This window comes from Panicum virgatum, chromosome 7K, assembly GCF_016808335.1.
Source record: "Panicum virgatum strain AP13 chromosome 7K, P.virgatum_v5, whole genome shotgun sequence".
In the NCBI taxonomy this organism is placed as follows: domain Eukaryota; kingdom Viridiplantae; phylum Streptophyta; class Magnoliopsida; order Poales; family Poaceae; genus Panicum; species Panicum virgatum.
This window is the reverse complement of record NC_053142.1, coordinates 30,409,653-30,426,521: the sequence shown is the minus strand read 5'-3', so window position 1 is coordinate 30,426,521 and position 16,869 is coordinate 30,409,653. Positions and strand designations below refer to the sequence as shown.

Sequence of the window (16,869 nt, the reverse complement as noted above, 5' to 3'; positions counted from 1 at the left end):
CAATTAACTAGATAAAGACGATGTTTTAATGGGCGTTATACATGCCCTAAGTACCTCTTTCGAACAATTTGAACAATGATCTTCCTGAGGGTAGAAAAATCATGATCACAATAGCGGATGTAAAGCTATTGAACTTTGGGTACGCTCTTTCCTTTTGTTGAGGTGGGATCCTAGAACAGAATGTGATTCGATAAGATAGAAACTCAGCAACATCATTTACTCTAAGTATGTATGTCCGATATAAATATAGCTAAAAGGATAAATCAATGATGGCACGCTATTTGCTCCCAAAAGACGAGCTATAACAACATAAACCGCTCTAACTTATCAATGCCTCAATTTGATTGTGACATAGAAATCCAAGCTGGTCTGCTCCAAGGCGGGACAAAAAGCCGCGCCAGTGTTGTTTCTAGTATTTTATAGAAAAATATTTCAGAAAAATATTATGAAACATTTGATTCGTTACGAAATATAATCTAGAAAAGTGTTGCGGAACATTTTATGTTCTTGAAATTTTAAATTTTGTTCCAAAAAAATGTTGCAGAAAGTTGAGGGGCCGTGAACGAACTTTTTCCCAAACGTGAAGGCCCACCGAAGACAACAGGGCCAAAATCGATGCCGTCGGGCCGAACGCCCATCTGCCAAAGCCCAAACGCATCCAGAGGAACCTGAAACGGTTTGGACCCGGTCAACCGGCCTATAGATAGATAGTAGGATCTCATAGGAACGGATCGCAACGGATCGAATCGCGCCGCCGCCGCCCGCCGCCCACCTCCGCCCCTCATGGGCGACGGCGAGGACCGCATCAGCGGCCTCCCCGACGAGCTGCTGCACGCCATCCTCGCCCGCCTCGGCTCCGCCCGCAGCGCCGTGCGCACCGGCGCGCTCTCCCGCCGCTGGTGCCACGTCTGGGCGCCGCTGCCGGAGCTCGTCCTCGGGTACCGCCTCGACGCGCCGCGGCGGCTGCCGCTGCCCGCGTTCCTGGACGCCGTCGACGCTGCCCTCGCCGCCTGCGCCGCCCCGACCCTGGAGAGACTCTGTGTCTTGCCGCCGGGCGACCATGGCCGCGGCGGCGTCCCGGCCGGGCGCGTCGAGCCGTGGCTGCGCTTCGCCTCTGAGCGCGTGGTGGGCACGGTCTTGCTCTTCGTGCCCGAGCCGCCGCCGGAGGCCCCCGGGGAAGAGGCGGTGCTCCACCTTCCGGCGTGCGAAGGCGTGGCAACGTTCGACCTCAGCCTCGATGGGGATTGGCGGGTCCGGCCCCCGTCGGCCGGCTTGTTCCGGGCGCTCACCAACCTGAGGATACAATCTTGCCGGATGGAAGCCGGCGAGCTCATCGCCCTTGTCTGCACGCAGTGCCCGTGCCTGATGGACCTGACGCTCGCCGTCGTGCTGGTCACTGCTTCGGACGTTTCGATACGCTCTGATTCGCTGCGATCGCTGTGGTTCTCCGTCAGGACAACACTGCGGCTGGAGATCGCGGCGCCAAGACTGGAAAAGCTGTCTGTGTCTGCCCCTGTCCATGAGGCACGAATCTCTGCCCCGAAGCTTGCAGAGGTAGACTGGTCTCTCACTGTCTACAATCGTCACCGCCACCGGTTTGATGATGTTGGCTGTCGCCTCCGGCTGCTAGAACTTGGTTTAAATGCATCCCTTATGCAACAATTCGACCAAGTTGATGAATTGAAACTGGGCATGTTCATTCCAGAGGTGTGTGTTCAGTGTTTGGTCTCGTCAAAAGGAATTGTTTTTGTTTATCTGACAATCGAGTGATTACTTTATTTCTACTCGTGACAGGGAGTAGCTGCCTACCAAAGTTTCTTGAATGAAACTAGCAATCTGCCCAAGTGTGAGATCTTGAGAATATCCTCAGGGTGGGATTACCATGGCCTGGTGCCAGGCATGTTGCATCTCTTGAGGAGTTGCAGTAGTACTAGGAAGCTTTTCTTACTTGATACCAGCGACTACGAAATGGTGATTTCTAAATCTTTTTACCTCTACTAGGAATCTTCTTAATTTATTTGCGCCATGGATCATTTAACCTTTTAATTGTTGTTTGAAAATGGAGAGTTTCCTTATCTGCTTTTCCTTGAGGCGTGACTGAGGTTATGAGTATGGTGTATTCAAAATGTTTGTAGGCTATATGAACCATTCGACCAGTGTGATGGTTCTGTCTCTAACTAGTGCCTTTTTTTTTCTTCTTCTTTGGCTATTGGTTTGGATTCACTATAAAAAAAGGGAGGTGGGTATGCAATCCTTGCATGGATGTATGCTTGATTTAGAGCCTAGCGAATATCACAGTAGAAAAAAAAGGCAGACTTAGTTTTTCTTTTTACGACATATACTCTACACTGGTACACTAATACTGGCTTTTCTTATTTCCAGAGGCAACCTTGCCTGCCACCTTGCCCTTGTCTCTTGGAAGAGAGTCACAGGATTGATGATATATCTCTCAATTCACTTGAAGAAGTAGAAATCACTTCCGATACAAGTTATCATGGGGCACTGGAATTTGTGGAGCAACTGTCCAGATGCAATGCAGCAGTCCTGAAAAAGGTTGTCCTGAAATATATGACGGACTCTGCTCCTCCACCAGCAAAGGAGGTATGTGAGAAGATCCGCGGCATGTGGCAGCCAAGTATTGAAGTCGAATTCTATGTGTTTTCAGATAGGAATTGGGTGCGTTTGTATTGTATTGAATAAATAAAGACCGTGATGAACAAACTGTAATGGTCTTAGTTTCTGCTCACTTGCATAAGTCTAGGACTGTAGGATTGTTGCTGGCTTTACCAGCATTCAGTTCAAATTTAGGGTTTGATCTGTTAGCCCTGTTGTTATTAGTTGTGGGACATTTATCTTCTGTATTTTAGTTAATGTTTCTATTCCTTTAAATAAAAATCGGAGTGTGGTCTTAGTTGCTGACTTGGGAAACTTTCTTATGTTTTACTATTCATATATCCTGTCCTCCTAATGGAGTGTGGGAATCGTTCTAGAGGAAACCGATTGTTGATAAAACGGGGGACAAGGTGCTTCTCCAAATTGTGCCAAAATTCTATAGTTCGTGGAAGAAAAGAGTATTTATTACCTATTTTCAATATTCACTGCAAATGAACGCGGCAAGATAATGTTTTTGCTGTATTGCTATTATACGACAGGTTTTACAGGTTTTTTTGCCTGTAATTGCAAGTTAAACACCAATTACAGGTTTTTTTTTGCCGGAACCAGCTCAAAATCGTTACCAAAAGGGCCAAAATGCGTAGATGAGCGTCTCTTTTCGAAGAAAAACAAATTTCTCGCTCCCCTAACCTTCCCCCGTTCCACGGCTCCCCCACCACGCCGCCGTTCCCTTCGAGGCGCCACGCCCCCGTCCCCCGCAACCGCAACCAGATCTACTCTCCACGCCGCGCCGCGCCGCCGTCCTCTCACCACCTCCTCGACCGCCCTCGGTTCCTCCGCGAGCAAACAACAAAAATGGCGGCGGCGGCGGCACCTCAGCGTCCGAGGATGAGGACGGCGTCGCGGTGCACGGCGGAGACGGCGCACGCCACGCACACGTTCGAGGTCGACGGGTTCAGCCTGCACAAGGGTCTCGGCGCGGGCCGCTTCATCCGGTCCGCCGCCTTCACCGTCGGCGGCTTCGACTGGTGCGTCCGCTTCTACCCCGATGGACTCCACAGAGGGGATGGCAGAGACTCCTTCTGTATCTGTCTGGAGCTTCTGAGCGAGGAAGCCGAGGTGAGAGCGCTCTATTGCCTCAGATTGATGCACCATGCCGGAGCACCGTGGCCGGCCAGCTGGAGGAACGCACCGACCCTGTTTACCACCATGGACGTGGGTAAGAACCGTGGCTTGCACTTGTACAAGTTCATTAGCACGAGCGATATGGAAGCCTCTGGGCACATACACGATGACCGCGTCGTGATCGAGTGCGACGTTACTGTTATCAAGGAACCACAGGTAGCCGAGATGGCCGTGATCTCTGAGGATCTGGTGGTGCCTCCTTCAGACTTGTCGGTTAACTTTGGAAAATTGTTGGAGTCAGAGGAAGGAGCAGATGTGAAATTCGTTGTTCAAGGGGAGATTTTCCCTGTGCACAAGATTATTGTCGCGACACGATCACCGGTCTTCAAGGCGCAGCTCTACGGGCCTGTAGGGGAGGGAAACAGAGAGTGCATAACAATTGAAGACATGCAGGCTCCTGTTTTCAAGGCATTGCTTCACTTCATCTACACAGACTCATTGCCCGCAATGGAGGATATTGACAGCGATGAAAAGGAAATGATGAAGCACCTGCTTGTGGCCGCAGATAGATATGCCATGGAGAGGCTCAAGCTGATTTGTGGGGGAATCCTTTGTGGAAGTCTTGATGTTGAAACTGTTGCGACCACTCTATGTCTAGCAGACCAGCATAACTGCAGAAGGCTCAAAGATGCTTGTATTGACTATATCAACTCTTCTGATACAATAAATGAGGTGGTGGCAAGCCAAGGATATCTGCACCTTAAAAGGGCTTGTCCTTCTGTCTTCGTTAATATGTGGGAGAAAGAGAAAGCAGCCAAATCTCAAAAAATTTAGTATCCGCGTCATCGATTTAACTTTTAAGCAGTTAGATTAGTTTGTGCATGCGACTAGAGATGAGATGCCTTATCCTTTAGTTTGCAGAAGATATTCTGGCAATGAGTAGGTTATATGAAATGTACCTCTGTGCTAGGCTTCTAGCTCAATTGTATTATCCTAAGACCTTTTTATGTACTACGTCATCAATGTATTACTTTTATAACTTTCGTTTTGTGTGTTCAAACCGCCGAGTCGTCAGTTAGCCGAACAATACTAGCATGTGAAATTGTGATGAATGATTGGCCAATAGTGCAAATTGTTGGGTAGCATAACCATTCAGTAAAACTGCTATGTTTTCATACTGCTACTTGTATGGTACTTTTTTATTCAGTATCATAATCTTCCTAGTATCTTTGTTGAAATATGTAGTTTCTGCAACCATTTTGTCCAGTTTGCTAAGATAAGTGCTTCAGTTCTTGCCCTCTTGCCTCCTCTTGTCCACACATTACCTGCAAGCTTCAGTGACCAAGAGAGCTGAACTAATTCTGCTGTTTACAAAAGAAATATTTTATTGTATATAATTGGTACATGGACCTTGAGCCCACATTTATGCTTAGTTCTTCATTATGAAAAGGATATACATGATACAGACTTTACTACTTATTACATAATGCTGTGGAGGCAACTCTTTTTTTTTATCTATTTTTCCTGGTTCATGTTTTGTTTTACACAGGACCCTTTGGATGGCTGGCAAGGCCCTGCATTTCAATTGCAGAGCGTCCAGGATGTCGAATCAGCAACCATTCAAGTTATTTTACCACTTGAAGGTCACAAGTGTGGAGATATATGCTTAGAACTTAATATGCTGTAAGTTTTCTTTCCCACTGTCATAGAAGTTATTAAGGGAAGAAGATGAGGTCTAGGTATTTATATGATTTCAAGTAATGTTGATAAAATTATTAAATCTGGCTGTATCACCTCATCATCTGTTCAGCTCACATATTTCAATAATGCCTTGACTGAAGTAGTTTCAAGATATCAATCGATACTGTAGTTTCCAGATAATGTTGGACAGATTATGATTTTTGTATAATAGAGGAGAGTCTGATGCCTCACATGAACTACACTACAAAGGCCTCTATCTTTAGAGTTAAATGGACAAAGCCCCTGTCCATATGCATTGCAACAAGACAAGGTTAAAGCGTTTGCAGTTCCAAGTTTCACAACACCCATCGTTAGAAATACAGAGCTAAGTCTCCAAAACTCACACTTCAGACCTGACAACAGACGATTACCAAACAGAAGCCTGAATGCAACAAAGCAACATCAGGGACACACAAAAAAACACACACTTTTCAGTTGAGCCAACGCTTAGCTTGGTGTCCATTGCCTGCGACTCTGCCTTGCCACCGAGCTTCTTCAGAACAGGTGCCTCTTGACATTGAGCCATTCCTCAACCGAGCCTCTTGACAGCAGGTACCTCTTTTCGTTGAGCCATTGCTCCCTAAGCCTTCCGAGCTCACTGGGTAGGAGACACAGCAACAGATCCTGCATCACCAAGCACCAGACATCCATTGTATTCTCCCGGGCCTTGAGACTGCCCTCCAGCATTGTCAGTTCCTGAATCTGTACAATCAATGAAGAAATGGAGCAAAAAAACTGGCCTTCAGTTAGCATGCTCCGAGTTGCGTTCTGCCATTTCCAATCAGTGTCAGATCTGCATAATCAATGCATGCCAAATTTGTCATAGTTCTAGCAGTATGCTCTTTTGTTTGCATAGGAATACCTATACCTGATGTTTCTTCTTTTACTTGTGCGCATCTATGCTTGAACCTAGTATTCACCTTTCCGGAGTCAGAACAATGCAGTTCGACAACCATTTTGTACCGTGTTCCACATGGTTCCTTTGACTGATGTGCGCTTGCCGGCATGTCAGAACTTCAGTTCTTGATCTCTTTCCTACATCATCCTACATTCAAGCTTGAGTGGACCTTAAACCCACATGTTGTTCAGATGCTTGGGGTTCTTCATTTTATAGAAATATATACTTGGCCTTTGTTTGCTGCTTCTTTATATAATAGTATACTATGAAGACTCTTTCCAGTATGCTATTTCTTTTGGTCCAGGTTTTGTATTCACACAGGGCCCTTTGCAATTCTGCACGTCTAGACTCCCCATCATTGGTTAACCTTGAAATAGTTTGCTGAAGATCTTAGAAGACTAGTAAGTCATCTGAGATGTATGTCTTATGCAAAGATTGCTCACCTAGAATAATATAAACATATGCTATCTCAGTTGTATTCTCAGAGATTGTTAATGTGCTGAGAAAAAGGTATCACTGTTATAATTTTTGTTTTACCGGTCGTGTCATTCTTCAATCCAGTGAGTCTTCAGCCGGCCCGACATAAAGGAAAATAAGTTACATCCATTGTGAAATGTGATAAACGTTAGCAGACAGCAGCAAGTACACGCCATCAAATTTTAATGTTACTGTAGTGAGTTATATGATACTTCAAAGGAGCACAATATGTTTGTTACAGTGCCAAGATACTCCTGGCACCTTGTTTCAATTTGAATATCTAAGTCATGCGTGTGCAGTATATTTTCGGATTTCCCCCTCATGCCTGTGGTTGTCTGTTGCCAGCCTGTTGCAACGCAAAGTGACTAAGTGAGAGATCTGGTTGCTTATATGATTTGATATATAATTTGTTTCCAAGGTGATTTGAACTGAATATATGATGAAACCATCTTCTCGTGCCCAAGGTGGCATTACACACAGATTTCTACATTGCCTGGATGGGTGTAGTTTTCCAAATTATGACTCCTGGGCTGCTGTGTTTCAAAGAAAAGCAAGTATGCTGGATCTTTTAGTCAGTAGGCTCCCTGTTTGTTCCTGTTGTGTTCTGCTATTTTTCATGTGGGATATGCTACAGAAATGGCAACACTGCTTTGGCCCCAAGTTGTGAATTTTCAGCCAAGTTTTTATTTTTCTCCTGCTTTAGTAACAGGGTAGATGCAGAACTGTATCTCAGCAGTGTCAATCGTTTGTTTATGTGGTTTTCTTTGAGGCCCCGTTGGTACCTGTACCAGTGCGCGCTTCTCACTCTGTTTGCTGTGGCTGGTGGCTGGTGTTGATTTATTATGAGAGCAAAATACTACTGGTTGGCTGGTGGCTGCTAGATGGTGCTGGTTTAGTGTGAGAGAAAAATACTGTTGGCTGGATGCAGCGAACATTTCCAATTCTTTGTTTTTCTTTATTAACAGCTGCGCATCATTTCCCTAGATAACGTTATATTATGCTCATCTTTTTTTAACAAAGCTCTTGTTCATGTTTTTCATTTTCTTCCTATGTTCTTTTCTGTTTAATACACGACCGAGTTGATGCAGCTGAGAACGGCGATGTTAACCAGCTCAAGGCGCCGCGGTGTTAGGTTGCTCCAAACCAGGCACCATACTAGTTTGATTGGAGAACGGCGAATTCGGCCCCCACCGAGTCCCAAACCAGGAAGAAAATTCTCTGCGGCGGTGCCGCACCGCGCCTACCGTGCGACACCGCTCAGATTCCTGCCGCGTGGTATACTGGTCCCACCAGGCGCAGCCCCGTCCCGTCCGCTCGAGCCATATGCCAAACAAACATCGAGCCAATTTCACGGCGTCTATCGAAGCCGGCTCCAAAATTAGATCGAGCCACAACATCATCAGGGACCTCACGTCCTCATCTCATCAGGTAGCAGACTGACGTGTGTGAAAGACAAGCTGTAACAAACCAGCAATCTTTTTGGGCGAACATGCATACTAGTTAGCTTTGAACAACTACGTACATCATCAGTTGGAGGATCCTGAGGTACGATGGCTTGGTCATCATCTCTGAAGGTACCAGCGACTGGCTAATGGTGGGGTCCGAAATGATCCTGGCGAAGAAACGCAATAAAATGAAATAGCAGCAGTAATGATGGATGCAACCACAGCGATGGTGTCAGCCTGGTCGGCCGTGGGAGTTGAGATGGCAGAAGGATACGGATCATGCTCCCCTCTGATCCTATTATCTGCATTTGCTCGGCGATAAAATCCTCCATTGATGAAAGCTGCGGACATAATATATATAGAAAACTAGAGCAATATGATTTTGTGCGATGGAGATTAAGGCGGCTCGATTTTACGGATCAGAGCGAGCCTCCAATCAACGGAAAGTCCAAAGAATTGGCCGGCTTAATCGCCGGGCTCGGCTCGGGCGATCGATCGGGGAAACAGCCTGCGGTGGCTGGGCTCCCTGAGCTGCAGCAAAGAGATGAGATCGTAGTGCCACGCGGCAGGAATTTAGGCGGTGTCGCACAGCAGGCGCGGTGCGGCACCGCCGCAGAGAATTTTCATCCCACAAACCACAGTTCTCTTTTTTTTTTCCTTCTGCTGATTCTTAGGTCACTAGCTCGCAGTAGAGATTTTATAAGAGTTTCATGCACATTGAATAGGGTCTCATATTACCATTTTAGATGATGTGACACTAGATTAATAGAAAAAAAAGATGAAACGAGTTCCATCTAGATAAAATTATACATGCACAGTTACCAATTCTTGATGAGTCTTAAAATTAAATGTGATGAGAGCCTATGAAATAGCAAATAGTATGAAACAATATATTGTGGAGTGAGTTTCATCCATGATTTTATTTGTGTTTTGGTGACGTGGCACTTTTGGAAACAACAAAATGAAACTATCCATTGGGACTAACCTTAGCAACGATACGCGATAATCCAAACAAGCTCAAATCAGTAAACATCCTCAGCTAATCTAAAGTTTGGAAGCGCAGCCCATCTCTGACCTGATCAGCCTAGGAATGAGTTATATATTTGCAAAAATATCGATGAACCAACTGTTGGAGTAATGGGCTTGACCCATTACTTCTAAAGCATTAAAAGAATTTAAAGCCCACTATTAATGCTAGGGAATCAATGCTTAATTCTGTACCGGGAATTGAGGAGAATCTCAACCGACTTAAAAGGTGGACTTCGTGTACACCACTTGTGAAGCCGGTACGAGGAGGACGGTGAACCACACGCGCGCGCGCTCGCTCGCCGCGCCGCGCCGTGGCCGAGGCGAGGCGAGGCGCGGCGCGGCCGGCCGGACGGGCGGTGCGCGTGCGCGGCCGGACGTGACGTGCAGGTGCCGGTGCGGTGCGGTGCGACGTGATGTGCTGAGATGAGAAGGATGTTTTGCAGTAAAGAGTATTAAAACAGAGGGTTAATGTCGTCACTAATGACCGGACATTGAAGGCTCTTTACGACGTCCAGGTTCGTTGAACATGAGGCACATTAACTGCCGCTCATTAAAGCCATTCATGATGTCCAGGTTCGTTGAACCTGAGGCATATCGTGCCTATATAAACCAGCACCCTCTCCTCTCATCCTCACTCATCCAGGTACTCCTCTTCAGGAGACCTCTCCCTTCTCCCTCAGCTGCTTTCTGTCTTCCCCACCGCTAGCACTGCGCGCACAGGTCTAGCGAGAGCAGGGCCTCCGGAACCTCTGCTCGCTGAAGGTCCTGCACGGGACGCGGGCAATTAGGTTTTTGGGAAGCGTCTTGACGCGACTGCTCGCTCCCTGAACGACTCCTTCGTCTACTTCCCGGCGTAACCGCTCGTGCGAATGACTACTTCGTCTACTTCCCGGCGTAACCGTTCGTGGGACTGCACTGCGAACATCTTCCTGCATCGACATAGTTCGACTACTTCGAGCAAGACCAGTCGAATAGCATGTCTATTCCAGCTGGTAACGGCGCAACCGGTGCCTCCGGCACTGGTCCCGCCTTGGGGTACTTACTAAACCTATTCTGGTTTAATTCTTTGTTCATGCTTATTAGTGAGAATAACATGAACACATGCACATATTTTGTACACACATTATCACTCATCTATATCATGAAATTGATATTAATATTTGGAATTAAAATATACCAAAAATTGCCTAGATATCTAACATTCCAAAAACCTAAATGTGTTAATAGGCTTTCGGTATCTAGCTTTGCTGCATCAATCAAACCACCACCTTTTGATGGTTCAAATTACAAATGTTGGCAAGAGCGGCTTATACTGTGGTTAACACTATCGAGAGTGATCCATGTGAAAGAGGATAAGCCTGAACAATTCTCTCCAGAGGAAGGGAGTGCGTTCGATGAGGCTGATATTCTCTTTCGAGGCTTGATCATTAGTGTTCTCGGTGATAACCTGGTGGATTCTTATATCCGGCTGCCAATTGGCAAAGCATTGTGGGATGCTCTTGAGGCTCAATATGGAGTATCTGACGCCGGGAGTGAGTTGTATATCATGGAGCAGTTCCTTGAGTACAGGATGGTCGAAGACCGTTCTGTATTGGAACAGGCTCATGAAATACATACTCTGGCAAAAGATCTCAAAAATTGCAGCAAAGAGTCCCCATGTGTGTTACCCAATAAGTTTGTGGCCGGAGGTATAATCTCTAAGCTGCCACCTTCTTGGAGGGACTTTGCTACTTCTCTAAAACACAAGAGACATGAGTTCACAATAGATGGACTCATAGGGACTCTTGATGTTGAGGAGAAGGCAAGAGCAAAGGACATACGTGGGAAAGGAGTTATTGGTGCTTCAAGTATCAATATTGTTCAGAAGAACAACTCCCACAAGAACAAGAAAAAGCCACCGCAGAACCAACCAAAGACTAAGAAGACAACCACTTTTAAGAAGAAGAAGAAGACGGGAGCTTGCTATGTGTGCGCTAGTACGGATCACTTTGCTGCAAAGTGTCCGAACCGCAAAGGCAACGACTCCGCCAACATGGTTATTAGCGAGCCTGGAGGAACTTCGGGGTACGATAATTTATTACCTACTGTTCTTTCAGTCTTTGGTTCACCCGAGTGGTGGGTTGACACTGGTGCTAATATTCATGTTTGTGCTGATGCTTCTTTGTTCTCTTCTTACCAGACCGGCGGGACTTCCTCCTTGCTGATGGGGAACGGATCACATGCGCGTGTTCTTGGTGTTGGTACGGTAAATCTGAAGTTTACTTCGGGGAAGACTGTGCAGCTGAAGAACGTGCAGCATGTCCCCACCATCAAGAAGAATTTAGTCAGCGGCTCTCTACTGTGTAGAGATGGTTTCAAATTAGTCTTTGAGTCCAATAAATGTATCTTGTCTAAGTTTGGTACTTTTGTTGTTGGGGTCAGTTGGATTCATGCCACCACAACTCCGTGAAATTGGATCTCATGTTGAAAATCTAATTTCACGGAGTTGTGGTGGCATGAATCGAATTTTCCCTTGTTGGAAAAGGTTATGAAAGCGGAGGCTTGTTCCGTCTTTCTTTGTCAGATGTTTGTAATAAAATTGCATACAATGTTATTAACGTTGATGAAACAAATGTTTGGCATTCGAGGCTTTGTCACGTTAATTTTGGTTGTATGATGCTCTTAGCTAATTTGAGCTTAATTCCAAAGTTCACTTTTGTCAAAAATTCTAAGTGTCATGTATGTGTTGAATCAAAACAAACTCGTAAGCCTCATAAGACCGCGGAGGCAAAGAGCTTGACACCCTTAGAATTAATTCATTCCGATTTGTGCGAAATGAATGGAGTGTTGACAAAAGATGGTAAAAAATATTTCATGACTTTGATTGATGATAGTACTAGATTTTGTTACATCTATTTGTTGAAGTCAAAAGATGAAGCTTTACACTACTTTAAAATCTATAAAGCTGAAGTAGAAAACCAACTTGAGAGAAAGATCAAAAGAGTTAGGTCAGATCGTGGTGGCGAGTATTTCTCAAATTTATTTACTTTATTCTGCGAGGAACATGGTATTATTCATGAAAGGACGCCTCCCTATTCACCTCAGTCAAATGGGGTTGCTGAAAGAAAGAACCGCACTCTAACGGATTTGGTTAACGCCATGTTAGATACAACGGGACTTTCCAAGGAATGGTGGGGTGAGGCTATATTGACTGCATGTCATGTCCTAAACCGTGTTCCTACAAAGAATAAAGAGATAACTCCATTCGAGGAATGGGAGAAAAGGCCAACATTGTCATACTTACGTACATGGGGTTGTTTGGCAAAAGTGAGTGTGCCAATAACCAAGAAACGTAAGATTGGATCTAAAACTGTGGATTGTATCTTTCTAGGTTATGCTATTCACAGCGTTGGATATAGATTTTTAATAGTGAAATCTGGAGTACCTGACATGCATGTTGGTACTATAATGGAGTCCAGAGATGCTACATTTTTTGAAAACATTTTTCCCATGAGAGATGAAACAAGTTCATCTAGGTAAGAGTTCATCGAGGATGATGGCTCTGCTGAGCCGATAGAACACAATGAACATATACTTGTAGAAAATCCTGAGGAGGATAACAATGATGCTCCGAGAAAGAGCAAGAGACAAAGGACTGTAAAGTCTTTTGGTGATGATTTCATTGTATACCTCATAGATGATACACCCAGAACTATTGAAGAGGCATATTCATCTCCTGATGCTGACTATTGGAAGGAAGCAGTAAGGAGTGAGATGGATTCTATTATGTCTAATGGAACCTGGGAGGTCGTTGAACGTCCTTATGGATGTAAACCGGTTGGATGCAAGTGGGTGTTCAAGAAAAAGCTTAGGCCAGATGGTACTATTGAAAAGTACAAGGCTAGGCTTGTGGCCAAGGGTTATACCCAAAAAGAAAGAGAAGATTTCTTTGACACTTATTCACCAGTTGCCCGATTGACCACAATTCGAGTGTTACTTTCCTTAGCAGCTTCTTATGGTCTTCTCGTTCATCAGATGGACGTTAAGACGGCTTTCCTCAATGGAGAGTTAGAAGAGGAGATCTATATAGATCAGCCGGATGGGTTTGTATCAAAGGGTCAAGAAGGAATGGTTTGTAAGTTGTTAAAATCTTTATATGGTCTCAAGCAAGCGCCTAAGCAGTGGCATGAAAAATTTGATAGAACTTTGACCTCTGCCGGCTTTGTTGTGAACGAAGCTGACAGATGTGTGTACTATCGCTATGGTGGGGCTGAAGGAGTGATTTTGTGCTTGTATGTGGATGACATACTGATCTTTGGCACTAGCCTTAATGTGATTAAGGAAGTCAAAGAGTTTTTATCTCAAAATTTTGAGATGAAGGATCTGGGAGAAGCTGATGTTATCCTTAATATAAAACTGGTAAAAGAGATCAATGGTGGGGTGATTCTTACACAGTCTCACTATGTGGAGAAGGTGTTAAGTCGCTTTGGTTATAGCGACTATAAACCTGTCTCAACACCATATGATGCCAGTTTAATTCTTAGAAAGAACAAAAGGATAATGCGAGATCAGCTGAGATATTCTCAGATCATTGGTTCATTAATGTATTTAGCGAGCACTACAAGACCTGACATCTCGTTTGCTGTAAGCAAACTGAGCCGGTTTGTTTCAAACCCGGGAGATGATCATTGGAAGGCTCTTGAAAGAGTAATGCGCTATCTGAAGGGGACAATGAACTACGGAATTCACTACACCGGATACCCAAGGGTACTAGAAGGGTATAGTGATTCAAATTGGATTTCTGATGCTGATGAGATAAAGGCCACAAGTGGATATGTGTTTACACTTGGTGGTGGAGTTATTTCCTGAAAGTCTTGCAAGCAGACCATCTTAACGAGGTCAACTATGGAAGCAGAACTCACAGCATTAGATACCGCCACTGTTGAGGCTGAGTGGCTTCGTGAGCTCCTTATGGACTTGCCGATAGTTGAAAAACCGTTACCGGCAATCCTAATGAACTGTGACAATCAAACGGTAATTGCCAAGGTGAATAGTTCAAAGGATAACATGAAGTCATCTAGATATGTGAAAAGGCGGTTGAAATCTGTCAGAAAATTGAGAAACTCCGGAGTTATAGCCCTGGACTATGTTCAGACGGCTAAAAATCTGGCAGATCAGTTTACAAAGGGTTTTTCACGAAATGTGATAGACAATACATCTATGGAATTGGGCTTGAGACCCACGTGAGTCATTCTATAGTGGAAACCTGTCCTATGTGATCGGAGATCCCGTGAATTAGGATGGTGAAACAAACTAAAGTCTGACTGTGAGAAGAGAACCTTTGTGAAAAGAGCTCATTCCGTGTATAAGGTGCATTTCTCTTCTAATCTGTATGGCAGGTTGGTCTATATCTTAATGTGTGCCAGGTGGTTTCTTTTAAACAAATGAGTTGTTTTCTTGAAACAAAGATGTTGTCCTACAGAACATCTGAAAGGAACACACCTATATGAGTTTGACCACTGGTCATGGTCTATGAGAATTGGGTATTCTCTAGAAACTCATGAAGGGCCTGGAGTATGACTTATAAGCTCCAAACCGCGGGGATGCTTTTGCAGCCTAGTACCAGTGTAGGGCTCTGGTCAAACTTGTTTGCACAAAACTGGCAATTCAAGGCATAGTCCATTGCACAGTTGTGAATAAGTGTAGCCTTTGTCCTAGATGGAAGTTCAACTTAACAGTCTCTGTCGAATACTGGTATATCAATGAGGGAATGAGGGTATTTCTAGTGTGGCTTGAATTTTTTGGTGGGGATTGTTGGAGTAATGGGCTTGGCCCATTACTTCTAAAGCATTAAAAGAATTTAAAGCCCACTATTAATGCTAGGGAATCAATACTTAATTCCGTACCGGGAATTGAGGAGGATCTCAACCGACTTAAAAGGTGGACTTCGTGTACACCACTTGTGAAGCCGGTACGAGGAGGACGGTGAACCACACGCGCGTGCGCTCGCTCGCCGCGCCGCGCCGTGGCCGAGGCGAGGCGAGGCGAGGCGAGGCGCGGCCGGCCGGACGGGCGGTGCGCGTGCGCGGCCGGACGTGACGTGCAGGTGCCGGTGCGGTGCGGTGCGACGTGATGTGCTGAGATGAGAAGGATGTTTTGCAGTAAAGAGTATTAAAACAGAGGGTTAATGTCGTCACTAATGACCGGACATTGAAGGCTCTTTACGACGTCCAGGTTCGTTGAACTTGAGGCACATTAACTGCCGCTCATTAAAGCCATTCATGATGTCCAGATTCGTTGAACCTGAGGCATATCGTGCCTATATAAACCAGCACCCTCTCCTCTCATCGTCACTCATCCAGGTACTCCTCTTCAGGAGACCTCTCCCTTCTCCCTCAGCTGCTTTCTGCCTTCCCCACCGCTAGCACTGCGCGCACAGGTCTAGCGAGAGCAGGGCCTCCGGAACCTCTGCTCGCTGAAGGTCCTGCACGGGACGCGGGCAATTAGGTTTTTGGGAAGCGTCTTGACGCGACTGCTCGCTCCCTGAACGACTCCTTCGTCTACTTCCCGGCGTAACCGCTCGTGCGAACGACTACTTCGTCTGCTTCCCGGCATAACCGTTCGTGGGACTGCACTGCGAACATCTTCCTGCATCGACATAGTTCGGCTACTTCGAGCAAGACCAGTCGAATAACATGTCTATTCCAGCTGGTAACGGCGCAACCGGTGCCTCCGGCACTGGTCCCGCCTTGGGGTACTTACTAAACCTACTCTGGTTTAATTCTTTGTTCATGGTTATTAGTGAGAATAATATGAACACATGCACATATTTTGTACACACATTATCACTCATCTATATTATGAAATTGATATTAATATTTAGAATTAAAATATACCGAAAATTGCCTACATATCTAACACCAACCCTACCCTTGAAAATCTCCGGCTTGGATAATTGGATTATGTGAGCAACTTCGTGAAGTATCATCCAGTTCTGGTTGACTTCGTTTATTTTAGGGCTTTCTTATGCAGATGCGTGCACCTGCTGCAGGCTCCAAGGGAGACAAGGCTCACCAATAACCCAAAGTCCCAAACCCCACGGCAGCTTCGATAACCAATGCAAAGACTTCACTCCTACGAAAAAAAATTGAATAATTGCCAGTGTTCCCTTTCATTTTCAACTTTCACGATGTTGTTGCCGATACACTGCGCTAGCTCTGCTCTAGTGTCCCCACGTAGACATACTCCAAAGCTCTTGCTACTAGTACTTGTACTTGAATTGCATGCTGATGCCTTGCGCATGACAGCACTGGAGGCCTTGTTTAGTTGCAAAATTCTAAATTTCAAAATTATTCTATCAAATAAGAATTTTATATGCATGGAGTATTAAAATTAGATGAAATAAAAACTAATCGCATAGTTTGCTTGTAAATTACGAGGCGAATCTAGTGAGCCTAATTAGACCATGATTAGATACTAAATTGCTACAGTAACTATATGCTAATGATGGATTAACTAGTCTCATTAGATCTGTCTCGTAGTGCACAGACGAGTTCTGTAATT

At 45.2% G+C, this 16,869-nt stretch overlaps 2 protein-coding genes across 2 annotated transcripts; both read left to right on the top strand.

Moving 5' to 3' along the window:
* The first annotated feature begins 730 nt into the window (after positions 1–730).
* Positions 731–7,328, top strand: LOC120640863. The gene is made up of 5 exons (XM_039916784.1): positions 731–1,707; positions 1,795–1,971; positions 2,383–2,601; positions 5,288–5,421; positions 6,681–7,328. Exons 1-5 carry the CDS (start codon positions 784–786, stop codon positions 6,721–6,723), a joined length of 1,497 nt encoding a protein of 498 aa, XP_039772718.1. The 5' UTR covers positions 731–783; the 3' UTR covers positions 6,724–7,328.
* On the top strand, positions 3,261–4,861 carry LOC120640864 (BTB/POZ and MATH domain-containing protein 1-like). Its single transcript, XM_039916785.1, has one exon. The coding sequence runs from the start codon at positions 3,469–3,471 to the stop codon at positions 4,570–4,572; it is 1,104 nt and encodes a 367-aa protein (XP_039772719.1). The 5' UTR covers positions 3,261–3,468; the 3' UTR covers positions 4,573–4,861.
* Positions 7,329–16,869: the final 9,541 nt, after the last annotated feature.

Coding starts and splice junctions, on each gene's coding strand:
- LOC120640863 (XM_039916784.1), top strand. CDS start 784: ATGGGCGACGGCGAGGACCGCATCAGCGGCCTCCCCGACGAGCTGCTG. Junction 2,602..5,287: donor CTCCTCCACCAGCAAAGGAG/GTATGTGAGAAG, acceptor TGTTTTACACAG/GACCCTTTGGATGGCTGGCA. Junction 5,422..6,680: donor TGCTTAGAACTTAATATGCT/GTAAGTTTTCTT, acceptor CTTTTGGTCCAG/GTTTTGTATTCACACAGGGC.
- LOC120640864 (XM_039916785.1), top strand. CDS start 3,469: ATGGCGGCGGCGGCGGCACCTCAGCGTCCGAGGATGAGGACGGCGTCG.